This window comes from Chanodichthys erythropterus, chromosome 21, assembly GCF_024489055.1.
Source record: "Chanodichthys erythropterus isolate Z2021 chromosome 21, ASM2448905v1, whole genome shotgun sequence".
Taxonomy (NCBI): Eukaryota; Metazoa; Chordata; class Actinopteri; order Cypriniformes; family Xenocyprididae; genus Chanodichthys; species Chanodichthys erythropterus.
In genome coordinates, this window is record NC_090241.1 from 2,379,561 (window position 1) to 2,398,109 (window position 18,549).

The following is an 18,549-nucleotide window of genomic DNA, read 5'->3' on the forward strand; positions in this document are numbered from 1 at the left end:
TATATATGTTATGCTGAACTACTTAACATGGGTTTCTTTCCATTTTCTTTTCATTCTTTTATATCAAAGTTTTTAGCAGAAATTTAATACATTATCATCATGGATTAATTGTATTTATGAATGAAATGCATTATTAATTTCTGAATAAATTAATAGATAGGACAATAAATTGTGTCATGTAGCGTCTTTGCCCCACCTATCATCTTTCATGTAATTATTATGATTATTATTTTTAGCTAAAATGTAATCCATCTTAAAAACTACAGATAGCATCTGTGATTTTTGTGTATGGCTTACCGACACTCAATAAACCACTGCCGTATTTGTTCTTGCAGGCTTTCTTTAATATCTGGGCCATCCACAGATCGCACTGACTCTTTGATGTTGACAAGTGCCCTCTGGTACTCAGCCTCGTGCTCCTCCTGCACGCCGTGCCTCCTGCTTTCCACCTGCTGGGCATGCAGTTGGGCAGGGCAGGGTGTCAGTTGCTGGGCTGGTATCTGGAAACAGGGCATGAGGAGACAAAACTGTTAATGAAGGGTACAAAAAGTTCAGAATGTGGTTTGACCAAAAATAGAAGAAGATATGTACAAAACAACAAATGCATGAAGAGACTTGCTTTTCACTAACAGTACATTCCCAGCTAACAGAAATATATTCTAAGAACATCTTGCTAATGTTCCACATTACTTCTGAATGTTCCCTGAACTTTCACAATATCCAGTTTTAAAAAGTTTTTTTTTCTTGGTTATACTAAGTGTAATGGAACATTCTATTTCGGAATTTTGCACACAGAACGCTACTTTTGAAAGTTCTCTGAATGTTCTGAAACAGGCAGTAACATTTAAAAAATGTGGTAACACTTAATAATAACTTTCATTAATAAATCATTAACAAACATTGTATAATACTTAACAGATCATTAATTAATATTTAAAAAGCTAGAAATAGAATGTGCTTGTTAATGTTTACCAGTGAACTTATTAAATATTACATAATGATTAACAGACCATTATTTAATGTAAATTAAATTAAAATGCTTATGTCATTAAACTTTAGTTAATATATAACCTAACGCACTAATAATCCTAATAATTGTTTTCTCCTGTTAATGTATGATTCAAGGAATATCCTCTGTTTAAGAATATAGTATACTAAGTGTTAAAACATGTTTTGCACCCAAATTTCCATTAAGTGTTGTTATGTCTTTAACAATTTAGCTAAACTTACCTAGCTTTACACACGCATTGTCACAGTAGCTAAAAGTACAACGCTAACAAAGGTACTAAATGATTAAAAGTAAATATTTATAAACACTTACAAATGATGAATAGTTTCAACTTTAAAATGGGTACAGCAAAAACATGAACAAATAGTTAATAAATGATTTGTAAAAAAGTGTAATCAGTAGACGTCTGCATACACACCACAAACAAATGTGGTTATGAGTTAATGAATAAAATGTTAACATGAATAGTTTGTGTGAAGTGCTTAAAATTACTAATTAAAGGTGCAGTATGCAATTTCTGAGAAACGCTGTTGAAAGTGGATCAGACCGAGCAGCACCAAAACACACTTGTAGCCAATCAGCAGTAAGGGGTGTATATATTCATTAGGGGGGAGGTGCCTGTGTTGCATAGCATCTTAGTGAATTTGGGGGCGGAGTTATGAAGATAGGGGTGTGATCCTTTTGGGTAGGGGCGTGATTGTTTATAAATTGTTACCAAATGTCCAACTAAAATGTTCCAGAAAAAACATTATTAAATTAATTTTCTATCAACATTAATGAAAGAATGTTTGCCAAAGTTCTGAGAACATTCTCTGTTAGCTGGATTGACAGATCAACCTGGTGTTTACCATTCCCAAAAATATCATCTCCTCTAGACAGTCCTTTTTGACCCTCCTCCTGTCTCGAAACCCCCGCCAAACCTAGAAGATGTAGTGGAAAAAACACATTATCATAGCAGGAAATATAAAAAACTATGGCTGAGGAAACATACCTGAAATGATGCTATCATAGTCAATTTGAGATCAAGGACATTCATCTGCTCTGGTGTAATCTGGTGAAAACAATCTACTGTCTTCTTTCTTTCACTGTGGACTTTTAGATGAGAGGAATGTACAACAGCAACTGAAACTCTAATCTGACAAAAAGAATTTCCCCATTGAGTTTGTCAGTGAGAATGTGAGGATATTCAGATCGCATCAACATTAAGGCAAATAAATCTCAAGGCCGTGCTTATAGTCCATAAATGCAGGCAAGGGTTTTCAATTATTTCCTATATTACTTTTAATGAATCCTCTTTTTGAGTTTGAACGACAATCATGCTAAAACAACAATAGCCAACTGAAGAGAGAGGATTATGTTTCCAGGGTTTCACATCACAGCTTTGCTGTGAGCAACAGAATGAGAAAGAAGGGAGGATTAGACCTTGTGAAAACAGCAACGCAGTGTGAGAGCCCAAAATCTCTGTTTATCACCTCTTGTAATCACATTCAATGGCATTCAAACACAGTACAGTGCTTGCAGGATGAGCTATTTGAAAATGAATTACCCATTAGCTGCAATGTTGTCAAGGGAGGCTGAGTACAAACGCACAGGAAAGGAGAATATCTAAACACAAACTGTCTTTAAGACACGGCATGTCAAGTTTGAACTCAATCAGACCAACAGTACTGTAGCTAGAACCAATTTCATGTTTTGTTCAATTATAGCGCCACCAAGTGGTGCAGTCCCACCACTTTTTGTGTGTGTCCATACATAAGGGTGTCAAATTTGGTGAAAATATTTCATTTCGTTTAGGAGTTTTAGACATTTATATGTATGAACACACCTAACATGGATTGCATTTTTTTGCCACTTACTATTAAAATTTTGGCATTTGGCCATTAGCATATAGTTAATGACCTATGTTTTTGATTGTCCTATGTTGGCTTCATCTCGATCAGACTAAAAGTTTCTAAGATATTCCTGAATGTTGTTAAAATGCTAAATCACAACGTTGCACTAACCATAATGCAAAACCTAGCAAAAAATGAGTCAACCAAAAATAAGTCAACCAAAACTTCTCAGACTCCTTCAGGGCATCGTGCTGATGACCTATACCAAGTTTCATAATGAAATGTGCATGCATTCGTAAAATACAGAATTTTACTTCAAAATTCAAAATGGCTGATGGCCGATATGGGAAAATTAGATATCATTCGACTTGACATGGTGCCCAGAATCTAACAAGACCACTTTTTTGATTTTTGGACAAACTGTTCAGAAGTATCTCAGGACCAGTAGGTGGTGCTGCACCGAAATGCAGCATGTAATCTAAGGTCATGCTTGTGATGACATGGACCAACCTCGGTCTGAATACAATAAAGCACTGAGGAGCGCTACGTAAAATGCACGTTTTTCGTAAAAGGTTTGACAAATCATCTTGAATTGCACTTTTTGTCAGCATGGTCTGATGATGATCTGGCTCAATTTTCTTGAAAATAAGAGCAACGGCTTGGGAGGAGTTTGAAAAAGTAGTTTTTGTTTGCAAAATTGAAAATGGCGGGAATATTTTCATGACGGAAAATGACATCATAGGGTGCAATCGAATCGACATGAGCTCAGGAATCAGAGGAAAATCAGAGGAATCAGCCCTTCCTGTTCATAAGTTATTAGCATAAACATGAGTGAAAATTTGGACAGGTGGTGGCGCTAGAGGGATTGAGCTAGAGTTTCCAAATTAGCTGTGGTTAATGTTGAGACTGTTCTCTATCATTGTGCCAAATTTCATAATTTTTCCCACAAATGGTTCTATGGGCTGCCATAGACTCCCAGAGCGGGAGAAGAAGAACAAGAACAAGAACAAGAACGCCAATGGACACAATAAACAGAACATAATCCTGACAACAGGGACCATCGTCTATGTTTTTCTGTAACATTTCACTCAGCAATGTCAGTTTCACTGTAAAAAATGTCAGATCTCCAAAATCATATCTGTTATCTCATTCAGGCTACATCTATGTCTGGGTTCACCATCCGTAGCGAACACTCACTCAAAAAGACGTCAGGATACATGAGCTCAGATTTCATGATTAGGATAGCACTGAAAAATAACACCAAAAATCCAGGAATTCTTTCCTTTTCCCATCTCTCAGCACTCCAATGCTAATCTCCCTCCTCCTGCCAAAGGGCCTACAAGCACATTATTCCCACAGTTGAGGTGGACATATATCTTTTATGCTTGGTCGGGATCGCATGTCATTCATAGTCCTTTGTGAGCAGACTACATGTCAAATGTGACAACTGATGACAGTGAAAGGAGATGGCCTGACCTCTACATTTGAGTTCATACACAGGTAGGGCAGCAGACATTACCTCCCTTGTGTATGATGCTGGAACATCAACAATCAATTTATATAATGATATATTTAATGATGTTATGATGTATGTATCATCTTGGGGGCCATAATATCATTTATTTTATTTCCTTGATAGCCAATTGGCTTACTCTGATGACATTGAATGAGTAGCTTGTGCACGCATAATTTTACTCAAAACAGTAATCCGGTAACAATAACCACATAATTTATTCATGCTGCAGTGCATGCTGAGACATCATTGCTCAATATGACATGATTTATTCAGAGTACCATGTGTGACTAGTTGGGACAACATTTGGGGGAATTCTATTGATTAAATATGGGAAAGTAACTCACATTTCTTAGTATTTGTAACTCAAAAGGTCACATAAAATATGTACAATGCTGGGTCAAATACAACCCAAGTTGGGTTGAAAATGGACAAAACCAGTGATTGGGTTGTTTTAACCCAGCGGTTGGGTTAAATGTTTGCCCAACGTGCTGGGCAGTTTTATTTATTTATTTTAAGCAAGCAATACAGTATTTTTTAAACAATAGCTGGGTTAAATAAAACTACCCAGCAGGTTGGGCAAACATTTAACCCAACCACTGGGTTAAAACAACCAAATCGCTGGGTTTGTCCATTTTCAACCCAACCCAATGGGTTCCAAAACGTTCAAACATGAAATTGGACAAAACCATAAAATTAATCTATAAAACTCGACTGGTATACTCCAAATTTTCTGGCTTGTATTGCCATTTTCGATGTAGTCTGTGCATCCATGCATTGAATAAGGGCTTAAATATAATTCATTCATCATATATCAGTCAAGACATGGATTAATTGCACTCTATGTTTATGTCCTTTTTAGAGCGTTTTGACTTTCATAATATGGACAAAAACAGTTGAAACATCTTCAAAATATTTTCCCTTGTGTTCAGAATGGACATATTTGTTTGAACTATTCCTTTGAGATTGTGCAATCGTTGTAATATAAAAGTAGTAATATTTATAATTTCACTGCAAGAAGCTTTCATTCCTTTGTTTTGTCAATTTCAAACCCATCCATGCAATGCTTCAGTGATTTCACTGGAATGCAAACTCACTGTTGAAAATCAAGTGATTTCCTGATACCTTCTGAATGCAGGTGGCTGCCCGGTCAGGGTCCAGCATGCTAGAGCTTGAACCCTGAAGTCTTCTTTGTTCCTCCTGTCGAATCGTCTTCATGAAGTGAGCTCTCAGTCTTCCCTGCCGAGCTCGCTCACTGACCTGCAGCAGCCACACAGCGCGCTCCATAGACATGGACTGAACTAGCACCTGTTGAATGAGAAGCCAGAACTTCTTGCATTGCATGTTTTTGTACTGAGAAAAAAAAAAATATTTCACTAAAGTGTTTTACATCAAGATACACTCACAGTTTTATGTTCCTGGCATCCTCCTTTAGCCAAAATATGAGCCAACATCTTCTCCCTCTCTTTCAGTGCCCTCATCTTCTCCCTCACAAAATAGCGTGGAATAGGCACCTCAAGATCCTCCTAAAAACAAGATTCAAACTATTTTCAGCACTGAATAGAGAAGGTCATATGTAAAAGTGACCCCAATTAGCATCCACTAAATTCAGAGAAAAACAAGAGGCTTAGCCTGCTAAAATCCACTTTGACATTGAGCACTTAAATCTTCCCCAAGCCCAAATCTTCAAAATCCCCTCTGGGCCCACTCTTCTGAATATACAGCATCAACAGACCAAAACATTCCCAGCATTCTGTACATGTAACAGTGTATTGGAATATCTCACTCACAGGTGTCATTTTGAAGTCCTGCAATATGTCATCAAAGTAGTGAAACTCTGAGTGCTCCAGCTCCACCATCTCATTCTTCAGCTCTACAAGTCGTCCCATCACCCCCTCAAGAACCTGGTGCACAACCCGTCTCTTCTGGGGGTGAACCAGCTGATCATAAACCTCTTCCAGGGCACGGAATATCTTCAGGTAGCGCAGGTAGAAAGTTGCCAATGTCTGAAAGACCTGCAGGCGGTCCTTTTGAGGACGGAGTTGCATTGTGGGATATTCATCCTCCAAAAGGTACTCCAAAGCTCCCTGAGCAGCATCCCACATTCGGCCATATGAACTGGGTAAAGGAAAGGGGTTACATTTAGGTAATAATAATAGCTAAATAGGTTATAATATAAGAGATAATAGTCCTGTAAATCTTAGATTTTAATATATTTCCTCTTTTTTGACAGTTCTGTCATGAGTGTTTGGACCCTAATAATCGGATTGTAATCGGACTACTATCAGTCAGAATAAATTGGCCAACTCTGATTAAAATCTCATTCAGATTGTAAGAGGTGGTTTAAACCTTTTCTAATCCGATCGAGAGAACATGTAAACACTTGATCGGATTGAAAGCCGAAACTGGAAAGTACTGCACATGTGCAATGACGTAGAAATGGCGTATGACGCGTAGCAGTTGTTGAATGAAGTGTCATAAATGACTGTTGTGTCAATCAAAAATTTTCCTTCCACTCATCATTTGTGAATTGGAGCAGGACAACCTTCCACTAGTCCTCATTTTGGACTTTCATCCAGGGTTGCCAGGTCTGTGCAACAAAAGTAACCCAATCGCAAGTCAAAAGAAGCCCGAAAATAGCCCAATGTGATTTTCTCCATCGGGCGGCCGAATTTGCCACTCAATTTGTACATCTGGGTGGTGTTTTCGTGGTGTTGGAGCGCCAAAATCGTACATACAGGGGAGGAAATCAACCTGCGGGAAACATTTTTTACCCACGGAAACAACTTAAACGTAGCCCAATTCCGCAGGAAAATTGCAACATATCAAAAAATCAATTGCGATATGAAGCTTGTTATATATAAACGTGCATGTACTCATGTACTCTCTATGTTTGGATTCATCATGAATTCATTCCGAATGAAAAAAAATGTCCATGTAAACGCAGCCAATGTTGATATATTTGGTCTCGCTGATCTGCTACGCTGCTGCTCATGTTGTAGAGCAAGTACAGGACTTGCTACTGCCAATACATACACAACATGCTGCTGTGAGCAAGTAAGAAATGCTGCTGCTGTACAATATAGTGTACATGAATTACCTCCACTATACAGGTGGAGCTGGGGAAGGCAAACGAGGCTACCTCGGCTAACCAAGTTTTTGAAAGTTGATCAGCAAGCTCTTTGCCTACAGATACAGCAGGAACCAATCAGCTGTGCCCTATAGTGATATGATTGCAAGCAGATTGTGTTAAGGACCTATCAGCCTGTGCCATCTAGAGTTTCATGACAGAAAGGTATGCAGCTAATGTGGATGAAACAATGATTATATTTTCTTGTGTACTTATTATTAATTAATGGTGCACAGCGGTGCAAAAGGTCCATGGCCTTCCATGACAACCTGTCTTTGAAATGCAATCAACAGAGACACGTAAATCTGCGATAGTACTTGTTAACAGGCCTAATTGCACCTGTTGAGAGCACCTGCCCTCTGGGAAAATGTTCCCGACCCTCAGTTTTTAGACCCTCGGGCCAAAATTAGCACCGCCAATGTCTGACTGTGCAAACTGAATGTGGGGGAACCACAGCATGCACACTGAATTCAAACTGAAGTCAGCATATTAAGCCACATAATGGAAAAAAATCCCCTGACAAACATTATTTCTCCATTCTTCGTTTTCTAAAGTTGAATACACATGAATTCCACAGATGTCCTCTGACCTCTTTGACTCCCTTGCGTGTGGGTGCTCCTTTTGTGATTGTTGAAAGAGTTCATGGCGAGGGTGAAACCACCTTCTTTTCTTATTCTGATGGGCCCATACAGTATTGTTCCCCTCAGGGCATTAGCACCGCCAAGAGCTACTCAAATTGTAGGGATGGCAAAATCAAAGGAGGGGACGGGATGGTTAGAGTAGGAGGGGGGCAGGGGAGGAGTTCTGGGAGGAGGTTCGAAGGAAGGTTGTAAAAGAACATTTACAATAAAAAAGAGAGCGGCTTTTTAGAGATATCTTTAATATGGCAGACAACAAAGGCAGAAGTACTTTAATTCATTCGAAATCAGCACGAATGTCCCCTAAAAGTAGCACTTGCTTGATGAGGGAAAATTCCTTGATGTAAATTTCAACTTGTGTAGGTCTAAAGTTAGTGCTCTGCTTCAGAAAACTAATTGTGTAGAGTGACTAAAAAAAGCACGCCTCCACCTACACCAAAGCTGGGACAAAAATACTGGTTCTCAGGAGTTTTGCTCTATGTTGTCATAGGAACTGCAATACAATGTGGACTTTCTCCTAGTTGGCGTTTTTCTCAAACTTGCACTTTCTTTTGCACCTTCCTTTTTTCGCACAAGTCTTGCATAGCCTATTCTCTTAGACTCTTACAATATAAGCTAAATATTCTGCACTTTACAGATGTAGGCTTGTAGCTGTGTAGGCTACATAACACATATTTTCTCACATAGATAGACATTGCACGGTTTTCCTTAATTATAAACACTGGTGGGTTTTGGCATCACATCAACATTAGCGTTTCGCATCACAGTGCACAAGGTAAAAGGGCAGTTAACTCACCTCTGCGACATCCTTAATGATTCCACGCGCTACAGAGTTTAGTTTAGAAAGTGCTGCAGCCTGTTTGAATATCAGAGGGAAAACATAATTGCAAGCCGCCGCTTTCGAAACTAAAATGGTTAAACGAAGCGAAGTAAAGCATCCAAGTTTCATTAGTTAACCATTTTTAACTAGAGTTGGACAAGTCTCGCGCCAGACAGGCTGCGGTTTGCTCTGCGCTTCTGACAGCCGCCATGGCAACGAGATCAAAGCCTCTTCACTGCTTCTGGGACAGAGGCATCTATGCATGCAGTTCAAATCGGAATACAATACGCTATCAACTTAACTATAACACATAATGCGATTCTAACACACTAGCCGGTCATTTTCATCGTTTTCTTATCTTATCCGATAAGCCGCGAGCATGTCAAGTCTCTGTTACTAACAAGCTCTTGTTTGGCATCCCGCTGTGCAACACAACACAACGCCACGCCACGCTTGCGTTGCTGAGCTCATTCAATGTATGAATGCCATTCGGCCATTTGTTAACAAAGCAATTTGGCAGAGTCTTTCTGACGCAGAACGTTTTGAAATATTTGTCACTTTGGAAGTGAGCTATATTCCTTTGGTTGTATGTTTGGTCGACATATTGTTTGAATTCAATAGTCAAAAGGACCATGTGGGCAGGTAGGTATGTGGAAGTGCAGTGTGAAATTTATTTTTCAATGGATGCATCATTTATCCTTGTCTTCTACCTTCTTGGTGGTCCTACCATGAATAGGCTATATAGTTTTTAAAAGAGTGTTATATCCCAGCTAACAAAAATAGCTAGAACGTTTCCCATTAAAGGGATAGTTGTGAAACTTCTGTTACTCAGCCTCATGTTGTTCAAATTCAGTATGAATTTCTTTCTTCTGCTGAAGAAAGAATGTTGAATGTTGAACACATAGATTAAAGAATGTTGGTAACCAGACAGTTGATGACAGTTAATTTGTTTTCCATATTATGGAAGTAAATTGGGGCCATCAACTGTTTAGTGACCCATAAATGATGACAGAATTTTCATTTTTGGGTGAACTATCCCTTTAAGTTATGAAAATGTTATTTCTAAATGTACTCTCAACATTCAAAATGTCCAAAGCTTTTTTTTCTTGGTTATTGCAAACATTTGAGAAAACGTTAGGGGAATGTTCCATTTTATCATTTAGCAAACATTTTTGGAACGTTACATTTGAACATTTTGAACATTCTGAAACAAGTTAGTAAGGTTTTTAAAGGGATAGTTCACCTAAAAATGAAATGATTTACTCACCCTCAAGCCATCCTACACAGCAAAATAAAAAAATAATGAGATAATAAAGCAATTAATTAAGTAATGATTGTGCATTAGTGATGAACACCTGCTGTTAACAAGCAGAATCACAAGAACACAAGAACTACAAGTGACTTAAGTCACAGCCTTATTAATTGCTTAATTATCTCATTAACTTTAACTCTGCTTCAGTGTTACTTTAACACTATTTAGAGAGGGACCATATGTACTCTGATCTTCTTTCAGCACAATCAGAGATATATTTAAAAATATCCTTAGTCCTCCAAGGTTTATAATGGTTGTGAATGGGGGCCCGTGTTTTGAAGCCAAAAATAATGCATAAATCCATAAAAAAGTAATGAAGGCATTCTAAAGTGAAGGGATGGGTTTTCGTAAGAAAAATATCCATATTTAAAACTTTATGAATTCAAATAACTAGCTTCCGGCAGACGACCGTACACAGAATGAGCAAGTCAACTTGCGGCGGAAGAGTATCCTTTGACCTGACGCACAACGTAATGGCGAACGCGGAGGCGCAGAGGGTGGAGCAAAACAAATCATCAGTCACGGATTATAAGTCTAAAACGATAATTTTTAAAGAGAAATGTCGGAGGATTTCGATATAAGAGAAGAGGAGCTTGAGTTTGTTGCGCAGCTATATTTGTTTAAACCGCGAGAGGTGTCTAAGCTCACAATACTACATTCTACGTCATACATCGCGTCAAAGGATTACTCATTTGGTGCTAGTCGACTTGCACATTCTGCGTATGGTCATTCACAACCATTATAAACCTTGGAGGGCTAAGGATATATTAAAATAAATCTCAAATTGTGTTTGTCTGAAAGACGATGGCATGAGGGTGAGTCAATCATGGGATAATTTTCTTTTTTAGGTGAACTATCCCTTTAAATATGTTAGACGAATGTCCAACTATACAACGTATGAATAAAATTTTGAGAACATTATTAAAGACCAGATCATTTGAACAAAGTTCTATTAATATTATTGGAAGAACATTTGTTCCAACTGATATCACACGCAATTCATGCGTATTTTAAGGTGGCTAATTTGTACGAATTTGTGCTTTTTTTTTTTTGCTAAATCGTACATATTTTATGAGTTGCAAAATTTGTATGAATTCGTACCCCTAAACCCACACCTCACTGGGGTTTAGACAAATTAGCCACCTCGTAAAATAGTTATGAATTGGTCGTTGTTTGTTCATAGCTTTGAGAGAACCATGCTAGAAAGTTAGCCTAAAGTCTGACAATGTTCCCTGCCAGAGTTCCGCGAGTTTATCTTCTTTATCAATAGTCCACATTCGCTGCCATCTTCGTCTTTCTTCTTCTGTGGTTTTCCTTAGTTCGTGATTGATCAACTCTAAATAGATCAACAAATCGGCTCGTTCAACCGCACACACGTCACAAATTCAAACCGATAGCTCCTGAACTTTTTCGACATGTTGATAAGGAGGTCGGGAAGTGCTCGTAAGGTACTCTGCTCGGCTCGTAATTCCTCGCACACGATACGAGCCACGACCATACGAGCATCAACGATTTCCACGCGATTAAAAAAAATCGCCTGCGAGCTCGTACGACAGCAAAAATCGCACCGTGCACGCCCGCCTTTAGGGATGATCCCTTACAGGCTTCACTCTATGATGGGAAGTGAACAGCTACTTGCTGTTGATAGCAATTTGTTAATAAACCTGTCAACAATGAGCTTGTCAAGAAAGCTTGTTTTGTTTCATAGGCACCCCATTAGCATTTTTAATCCAAAAAACAGTTTTATTTTGTGAAAACCTTCCCATTCCTGACACAAAAAAATAGACTCCAGTGAAAACTTAATAAGATGGAAAGACCATTTAAACAGTCTTTAATTTGGAACATGTCTCAGTTTACCAGACTACGCCCCTAACTAAAACCAAATGTCTTTTAACTGCTGGATTTCTATGTATACTTCTCACAAAAAGACCTGATGGTTTCCACCCAGACTCTTCAAACAGAGACCATTGACCAGTCAATTGTTGTTGAGTCTGGTGTGAACTGTTATGCTTGCACGTATATGGACATTACATGTGTATTTCCCCATTTCAGGGGTGGCTCCACAAATGATGTGTATTGTTCAGGCAGCTGTTCCATCTAATGCTTACATGCATAAGCACATTGATGCATCTCCGTGCAAATTATTCACACACTTTAAAAAAAATAATGCTGGCAAAGATATTACACTTTCCATGTTGTGGTTACAGTTGCATTCATCTGGCTTATCTCTTTTCCATCAGTACCCTCACATTGCCAAATTATGTTTTGCCTTTGGATCAATGCACTATTAGTGTTTATGCTTCTACAGTCAAATGCATCACTACCTCTGAACAATTTATCTCATCAAGACTCCATTGATATTGTTAATTATGTTTCATTTCAGTTTCCACTTTTCCAAGCCACACACAATAGCCACTGGCCTTTAGCCAGAAAATATAAAGCTAAACAGAGGCCAGCTGAAGATTCAGAACAGGTGAGCTTCCTCGTGCCTAAATTTAGCAAACTGCTTGGAAGTCTTTAAGAGATTGCCAAGAGGATGCAAAAAGAATGAAACAGTCATGGGACAGGAAAAACAACAAAACAACATTCACCTGCTACTACTTACAGCTTTTGATAAAAGACTTTGAAGCATGAACTAAAAAGAGCATTAAATCAATTTTATATGACTAATAGGGTACTAAAGTCATATTACAGGTAATATGATATATTAGTCTAATGCTTAACATATCAGCTGATACATTCAAATATTAATATATAGCCTACATTTCTATATTATGATATAAGAAATATATGTTAGCAATATGAAATATTTCTTGTTACAGAATTAAGTGTTACCTAATTGAATAGTGTTTTAAACATCTTGAGAATATGCATGTGAAACTGTGGAAGTCCTCAATGAAACTTTCGCATGCACAATCTTCTTTGATTTCTCTAAACAACTCTCGTGCGAAAACAAAACACAAAAGCTTATTTTTATATTCGAACAGTCTTTTTTGTTGATATCGTTGTTTAAAAAGGGGGTGGAAATCCGATGTGTCGCACGTCCGCCATCCACATTGTTGTTGGACAGAAACTGGAGTGATTCAGTTTTCCGACCGGCCTCAGGAGGCGTTACGCGCAGCACTATATCAGCAAGTGCAGTCGGAGCGCAGAGGGACAATCACGCTATCCTCTCGTACGGATAACTAACTACAGACTTTGACATTTTCTCCAGGCATCGGAATCTCGTTACCAAAGGCTACATTTAAAAGTGTAGGAGCACCAAAACACACCACAAGGATTGTAAGTTCATTTTTGCGTCTTGTATGCGTGCATCTGCTTGTGTGAGAGATTTGAGTTTTTAAATGCACTCGTATCGGACCAACTAGTGATATAAGTAGATTTAAATGCGATCTTAAAACGCAACTTCCTCTAATTCTACACTTTGAAAGTTAAGGTACTTAAAAAGCTCTTTTTTAAACAAATTCACTGATCCCGAAACTCTCAGTTGGTGGTGTGGATCAGCAGTTTCCAATCCCGCGGATTTGTCTCTTTAATAGGCTACCAACGTGATGTCGGATTATATTGTTTAATAGCTATAACAGACAAATGAATGTTGTTTTAGAATAAATGACTTTAAATGCACATTTTAAGAGCAGAATATGCATTCTTGTGTCTACAGGATCAGGTAGAGGAACTCTTTATTTCGCTCTTTTTTTTTTGTTTGTTTTCTGGCGTAAAGATCAGTTCCTGTGAATCCATATCCATTCATGTAAATAATGAGGTAGTTTGTTGACTGAGGGTTGTTTTTTTTTTTTTTTTGGACCAAAGGTGGTTTTAATGATGAGCTTCTTCTGTAAATGTTGACTAAAGCTTCTTGCATTATTTTTCATTTTGCATTATTCATCTATTTATGTAAATTTCTAGTTTCCTTCCATTTTCATGATCAGCATGATTTGTTTTACTGTATTGTTGTTACATTTCCCCTCACATTCAGTTACAGTGAAGATTTCATGCTTTAACCATGACCGATAATTCCCTTATTTCATGCTTGGAGTGAAACAACACTGAGTTTCAATGGAACTTAGAGACTTGAAGTGAGAGAGACAGGGAGAGAGGGAGTCGCTGTGTCCGCACAGCTAAGTCTTTGTGCGGGCAAGTGTGCTTGACGCCTGGGGCCGTGAGATCAGGTGAGGGGCCGCTGTGTTTGAGCAGTGTAAACGCAACAGTTTTACAACAAGGCTGGGGGACGTGATGGTGCCTGGGGCCGTCTGTAATGGACCGTCACATTTTATGGCACCTGATTTTTTCAATTGCACCTGGTCATTCAGGTCAGAGGTTTATGCCGCCCTCTCTGTCTCCCTAATCTAATGATGTCAGAGTAGAAAGCGGTAAAATAAGTTTTTGTTTTCTTGCGGTACATCACAGGATGCATTAAGAGCAGCTGTGTCTCTTCTCATATTTCTTTTAGTGATATTAAGGTCAGGCGCTAACCGTGTTCCAGGGTCAAAACAGTGGAATGAAAATAAACAAGCCTAAACAAATTCTCCTTCTTGATGCTTCTTTAGCAAAACACAACAAGTTTGCAGTTGCATCTTTTAGTTTTTTACCAATTGTAAACAGATATTGTGTTTAATATTCTCCATGTTTACTTAGAAATTGTGAAAGAGCATAAATGTGTTTATCATTTCTGCTTCACTGCACAAACTTTTAAAAGGACACTTGCCAGTGTTTTTAATATTATGCAAACCCTGGGGGATGAAGATCAAAACTGTGTGATTAGAGATGTGTGTACATTTGTGTGCAAATGAAAACTCTGACACAGCGCCAGTGTGCCGGTTCTCTGTTCTCCTTAGCTTTTGTCAGTTCAAAGCCTGGCACCCAGTCCTCAAGCTGAGCATATCATTTTGAGAAAAGAACCTTTCACCCCTCTGTGTCACAGAGTGAGCAGCAGCCGCCCATCCTCCCCTCGGTCTATGACTTATCTCACTTCTAGCGGGCATTAGTCTCTCTCTGATGACTCCTGAAGCATTACACTCTGCTCTATATCATTGTACTCACTCGTACTTGTGCTGAACTTTTTGTATAGCCAAAATGCCTCCCATTCGCCATGGATATCTGCTTAGCTTTTCACTAGGTCACTGCATGACAACTGAGGTCTGCCAATAATCTTTTTTTTTTTTTTTTTGCTCAACCATCTGAGTATTGCTGCCAGGCATTTAGTCCTTATGTTCAGCAAAGTAGTACAACTTTTGAGCACTGTTGCTTTTTTGTTAGTCTAGTCTGATAATATTACAGACATATCTTATCGGCCTGATAAGAAAATTTGGTTGATATATTAAAAGATGGATTACGCTTCAGATGCGCACTGTTCGCCATGATGGTTATGAATTGCTTGAAATATGATTGAAATCACTTCAAAAAGGAGAATACAGTGCAAGTCTGTCATATAGTTATACTATAATTGTGTGATTGGGACATGGCTTTTAATGGTGAGACTTTTGTTTTTGTAATCAGGCTCTCAAAAATTATATAAAAATTGGATTTAGATTTATCTGCCTATATATCGGTTATCGGCTTTCAAATATAAAGAACTATGGTTCTTTATCGGTTATTATCGGTTATCGGTATTGGCCAAAATTGTCATATTGGTGCATCCCTAGTATATTTAAAAAAGATTTTGAAAATAATGATTAAGATGTGTACAATCACATGTATTCAAGGTGAAAGAAAACTTTTTGCTTGATGGTTTTAGAGTTTTCATGAATACATTTCTAAGAATTCGAAAGATATATTCCTTTTATTTATTGTAGACACTCTTATTTGACCCATTGACCCTTTCCTTCTTTGATTTTGTGACAGTTTAAATTTATTCTTAAATTAAGCCCAGCCCAGCAACCCTGGGAAATAAACCCATGCACTGAAAAATCCTGCCCTCTGAGAAAGGATCCTGCTGTGTTCGAGATGTTTCAGATTATGAGTGTTTTATAAATAAACGTTCTTTGTTATACATTTTTCTGTCCCTCTGAGTTTAATTAGTCCCTGTTCATGTTTTCTTCCTGTCTACGTGTCATAACAGCGTCTCTCTTTACGTTTCAGGTCACTGCCGTTGTGTCCCGAAAGCGGCAATAACAAAAACGTGGCAAGATGAGTGTGAACGTGAATGACTTCAATGACATTTTGGATGCACTGGGTGATCTGAACTTCTCAACTCTTGACGATAATATCTCCCATGTGGAAGTGTGTCACAGCGCCTTTAGCCAGAGGGCGTTGCTCTACGGCCTCTCTGTGCTCTACATCTTCCTCTTCATCATCGGCCTCGCCGCCAACGCTCTGGTGGTGTGGGTGAACGTGCGAGCCGAGGGGAAACGTTACGAGACTCACCTGTACATCCTCAACCTAGCCATCGCTGACCTCTGCGTAGTGGCCACTCTTCCGGTCTACATTAGTTCTCTGCTTCAACTCGGCCACTGGCCGTTTGGGGATGCCATGTGCAAAATTACACACCTGATCTTCAGTGTCAACCTCTTCAGCAGTATCTTCTTCCTCACGTGCATGAGTGTGGACCGCTACCTGTCCGTGAAACTTTTTGGAGACGGTCCCAGTCAGAGGAAGAGAAGGACCAGGCAGCTAATCTGCGTTGGCGTTTGGCTGCTGGCACTCTTTGCCGCCCTCCCTGAAACATACTTCCTTCAGGCTGAGAAGTCCAGCCATTCAGACAGCATCGTATGCAAGTCTGTGTACCCCGCGGACAGCACTAAGGAGTGGACAGTTGGCATCCAGTTGAGTTTCTTCATGCTCGGCTTTGCCATTCCCTTCCCTGTCATTGCCGTGTTCTACATCCTCCTGGCCGGTACCATCCAACCCTCAGCTGACCAGGAGCGTCGCGTCAGCCGTCGCCTCATCTTCACCTACATTGTGGTCTTTCTAGTGTGTTGGCTGCCCTACCATGGAGCTCTACTGCTTGACACGCTAGCCTTTCTCAACGTGCTCCCCTTCAACTGCACTCTGGAGAACGCTCTCTATGCAGCGCTGCATCTCACTCAGTGGTTCTCCCTCCTTCACTGCTGCGTGAACCCCATCATCTACAACTTCATCAACAAGAACTACCGCTACGACCTCATGAAGGCCTTCATCTTCAAGTACTCTACCAAAACTGGCCTCGCTAGGCTTATCGATGCCTCACATGTGTCTGAGACAGAATACTCTGCTGTGGAGAACCAGGGACCGTTATGAACATGTTATGATGGTGTTGACCATCAACAGTCATGGAAATCTCTCTGGATGTTTTGCTCTTGAAACATGGCCAAATTTGATGTTTTGTAAAACAGCTTTGTACATGTACAGTTTGCTTGCGCTCTAAAAAATGCTGGGCTAAAAACAACCCAAGTTGGGTTAAAAAATGGGTTGTTTTAACCCAGTGGTTGGGTTAAATGTTTGCCCAACATGCTGAGCAGTTTTATTTAAATCAACTATTGTTTTACAAATTAACTCAAAACACAACCCATTTCCAACATATTTTGGGTTCATTTTAAGCAAGCAGTACAGTAATTTTTAAACAATAGTTGAGTTAAATAAAACTACCCAGTAGGTTGGGCAAACATTTAACCTAACCACTGGGTTAAAACAACCCATTCATTGGGTCAAAACAACCCAATTTGCTGGGTTTGTCCATTTTCAACCCGACTTGTCGGCCCAGATCCGGCCGACATCTGGTCCGCGCGTAATCCACATGTACCAGATCTGGCCCACGCTATATTGCGCTGTGGATTTAGAGTATATCTTTATAAACAGATGAATGTTTATGCTTTTTGTACATTATTATGACAGTTATAGATGTATTGAGAAAGCACTTGTATTGATTTGATTTGTAAGTCTAGCTAGGCTTTTGTGTCACTGAAATTGGTGGAAAAGGCCCCTTCCTGTCCTGGAGCCACAGAAAGACTTGTATAATCCGTTCTCCACTTATCTGTGGCTTTCCTGCATCTGCCGGAAAGACTCCAAGATCAAGTTTTCATACACAACGTGTAATGTACAGTTATGTCTGGTAAAATGGAGGGTAATGTTGAAAACCCAAACAATGGAGTGGAGATAAGCAAGTCCAAATCAAGAGATATTGTAAATTGATGTCATGCTGTTTGTTCTGCTTGTGGGAAATGATACACTTTTTAGATAAGTTGTACATTTCAGGAACAATGCTTGCTGCATTTGTAAATGTTTTGTAAATAAAATTATATTTATATACTCATTGTGTATGTTCAGTGTTTAGAAATATTGTCTGACATAAAAATGTGCTATTGAAATAAAGTTTGTATC

General features: G+C 39.0%; 2 protein-coding genes across 2 annotated transcripts in view; one reads left to right on the plus strand and one right to left on the minus strand.

The window, feature by feature from the left end:
• The window catches only part of iqca1 (IQ motif containing with AAA domain 1), a 58,148-nt gene extending 49,219 nt beyond the window's left edge, over nt 1-8,929 (minus strand). Inside the window, exons 1-6 of the mRNA XM_067373838.1 lie at nt 8,919-8,929; nt 6,145-6,472; nt 5,755-5,880; nt 5,480-5,662; nt 1,858-1,929; nt 298-500 (exon numbers count right to left, since the gene is read on the minus strand). Of these exons, the coding sequence (XP_067229939.1) occupies nt 298-500; nt 1,858-1,929; nt 5,480-5,662; nt 5,755-5,880; nt 6,145-6,472; nt 8,919-8,929 (923 nt within the window). The remainder of the gene's footprint in view (nt 1-297; nt 501-1,857; nt 1,930-5,479; nt 5,663-5,754; nt 5,881-6,144; nt 6,473-8,918) is intronic.
• Nucleotides 8,930-13,397: 4,468 nt separating this feature from the next.
• On the plus strand, nt 13,398-18,549 carry ackr3b (atypical chemokine receptor 3b). The gene is made up of 2 exons (XM_067373160.1): nt 13,398-13,536; nt 16,333-18,549. Exon 2 carries the CDS (start codon nt 16,381-16,383, stop codon nt 17,467-17,469), a length of 1,089 nt encoding a protein of 362 aa, XP_067229261.1. The 5' UTR covers nt 13,398-13,536; nt 16,333-16,380; the 3' UTR covers nt 17,470-18,549.

What these genes read in the sequence shown, in the direction of transcription:
- ackr3b (XM_067373160.1), top strand. Translation starts at nt 16,381, where the DNA reads ATGAGTGTGAACGTGAATGACTTCAATGACATTTTGGATGCACTGGGT.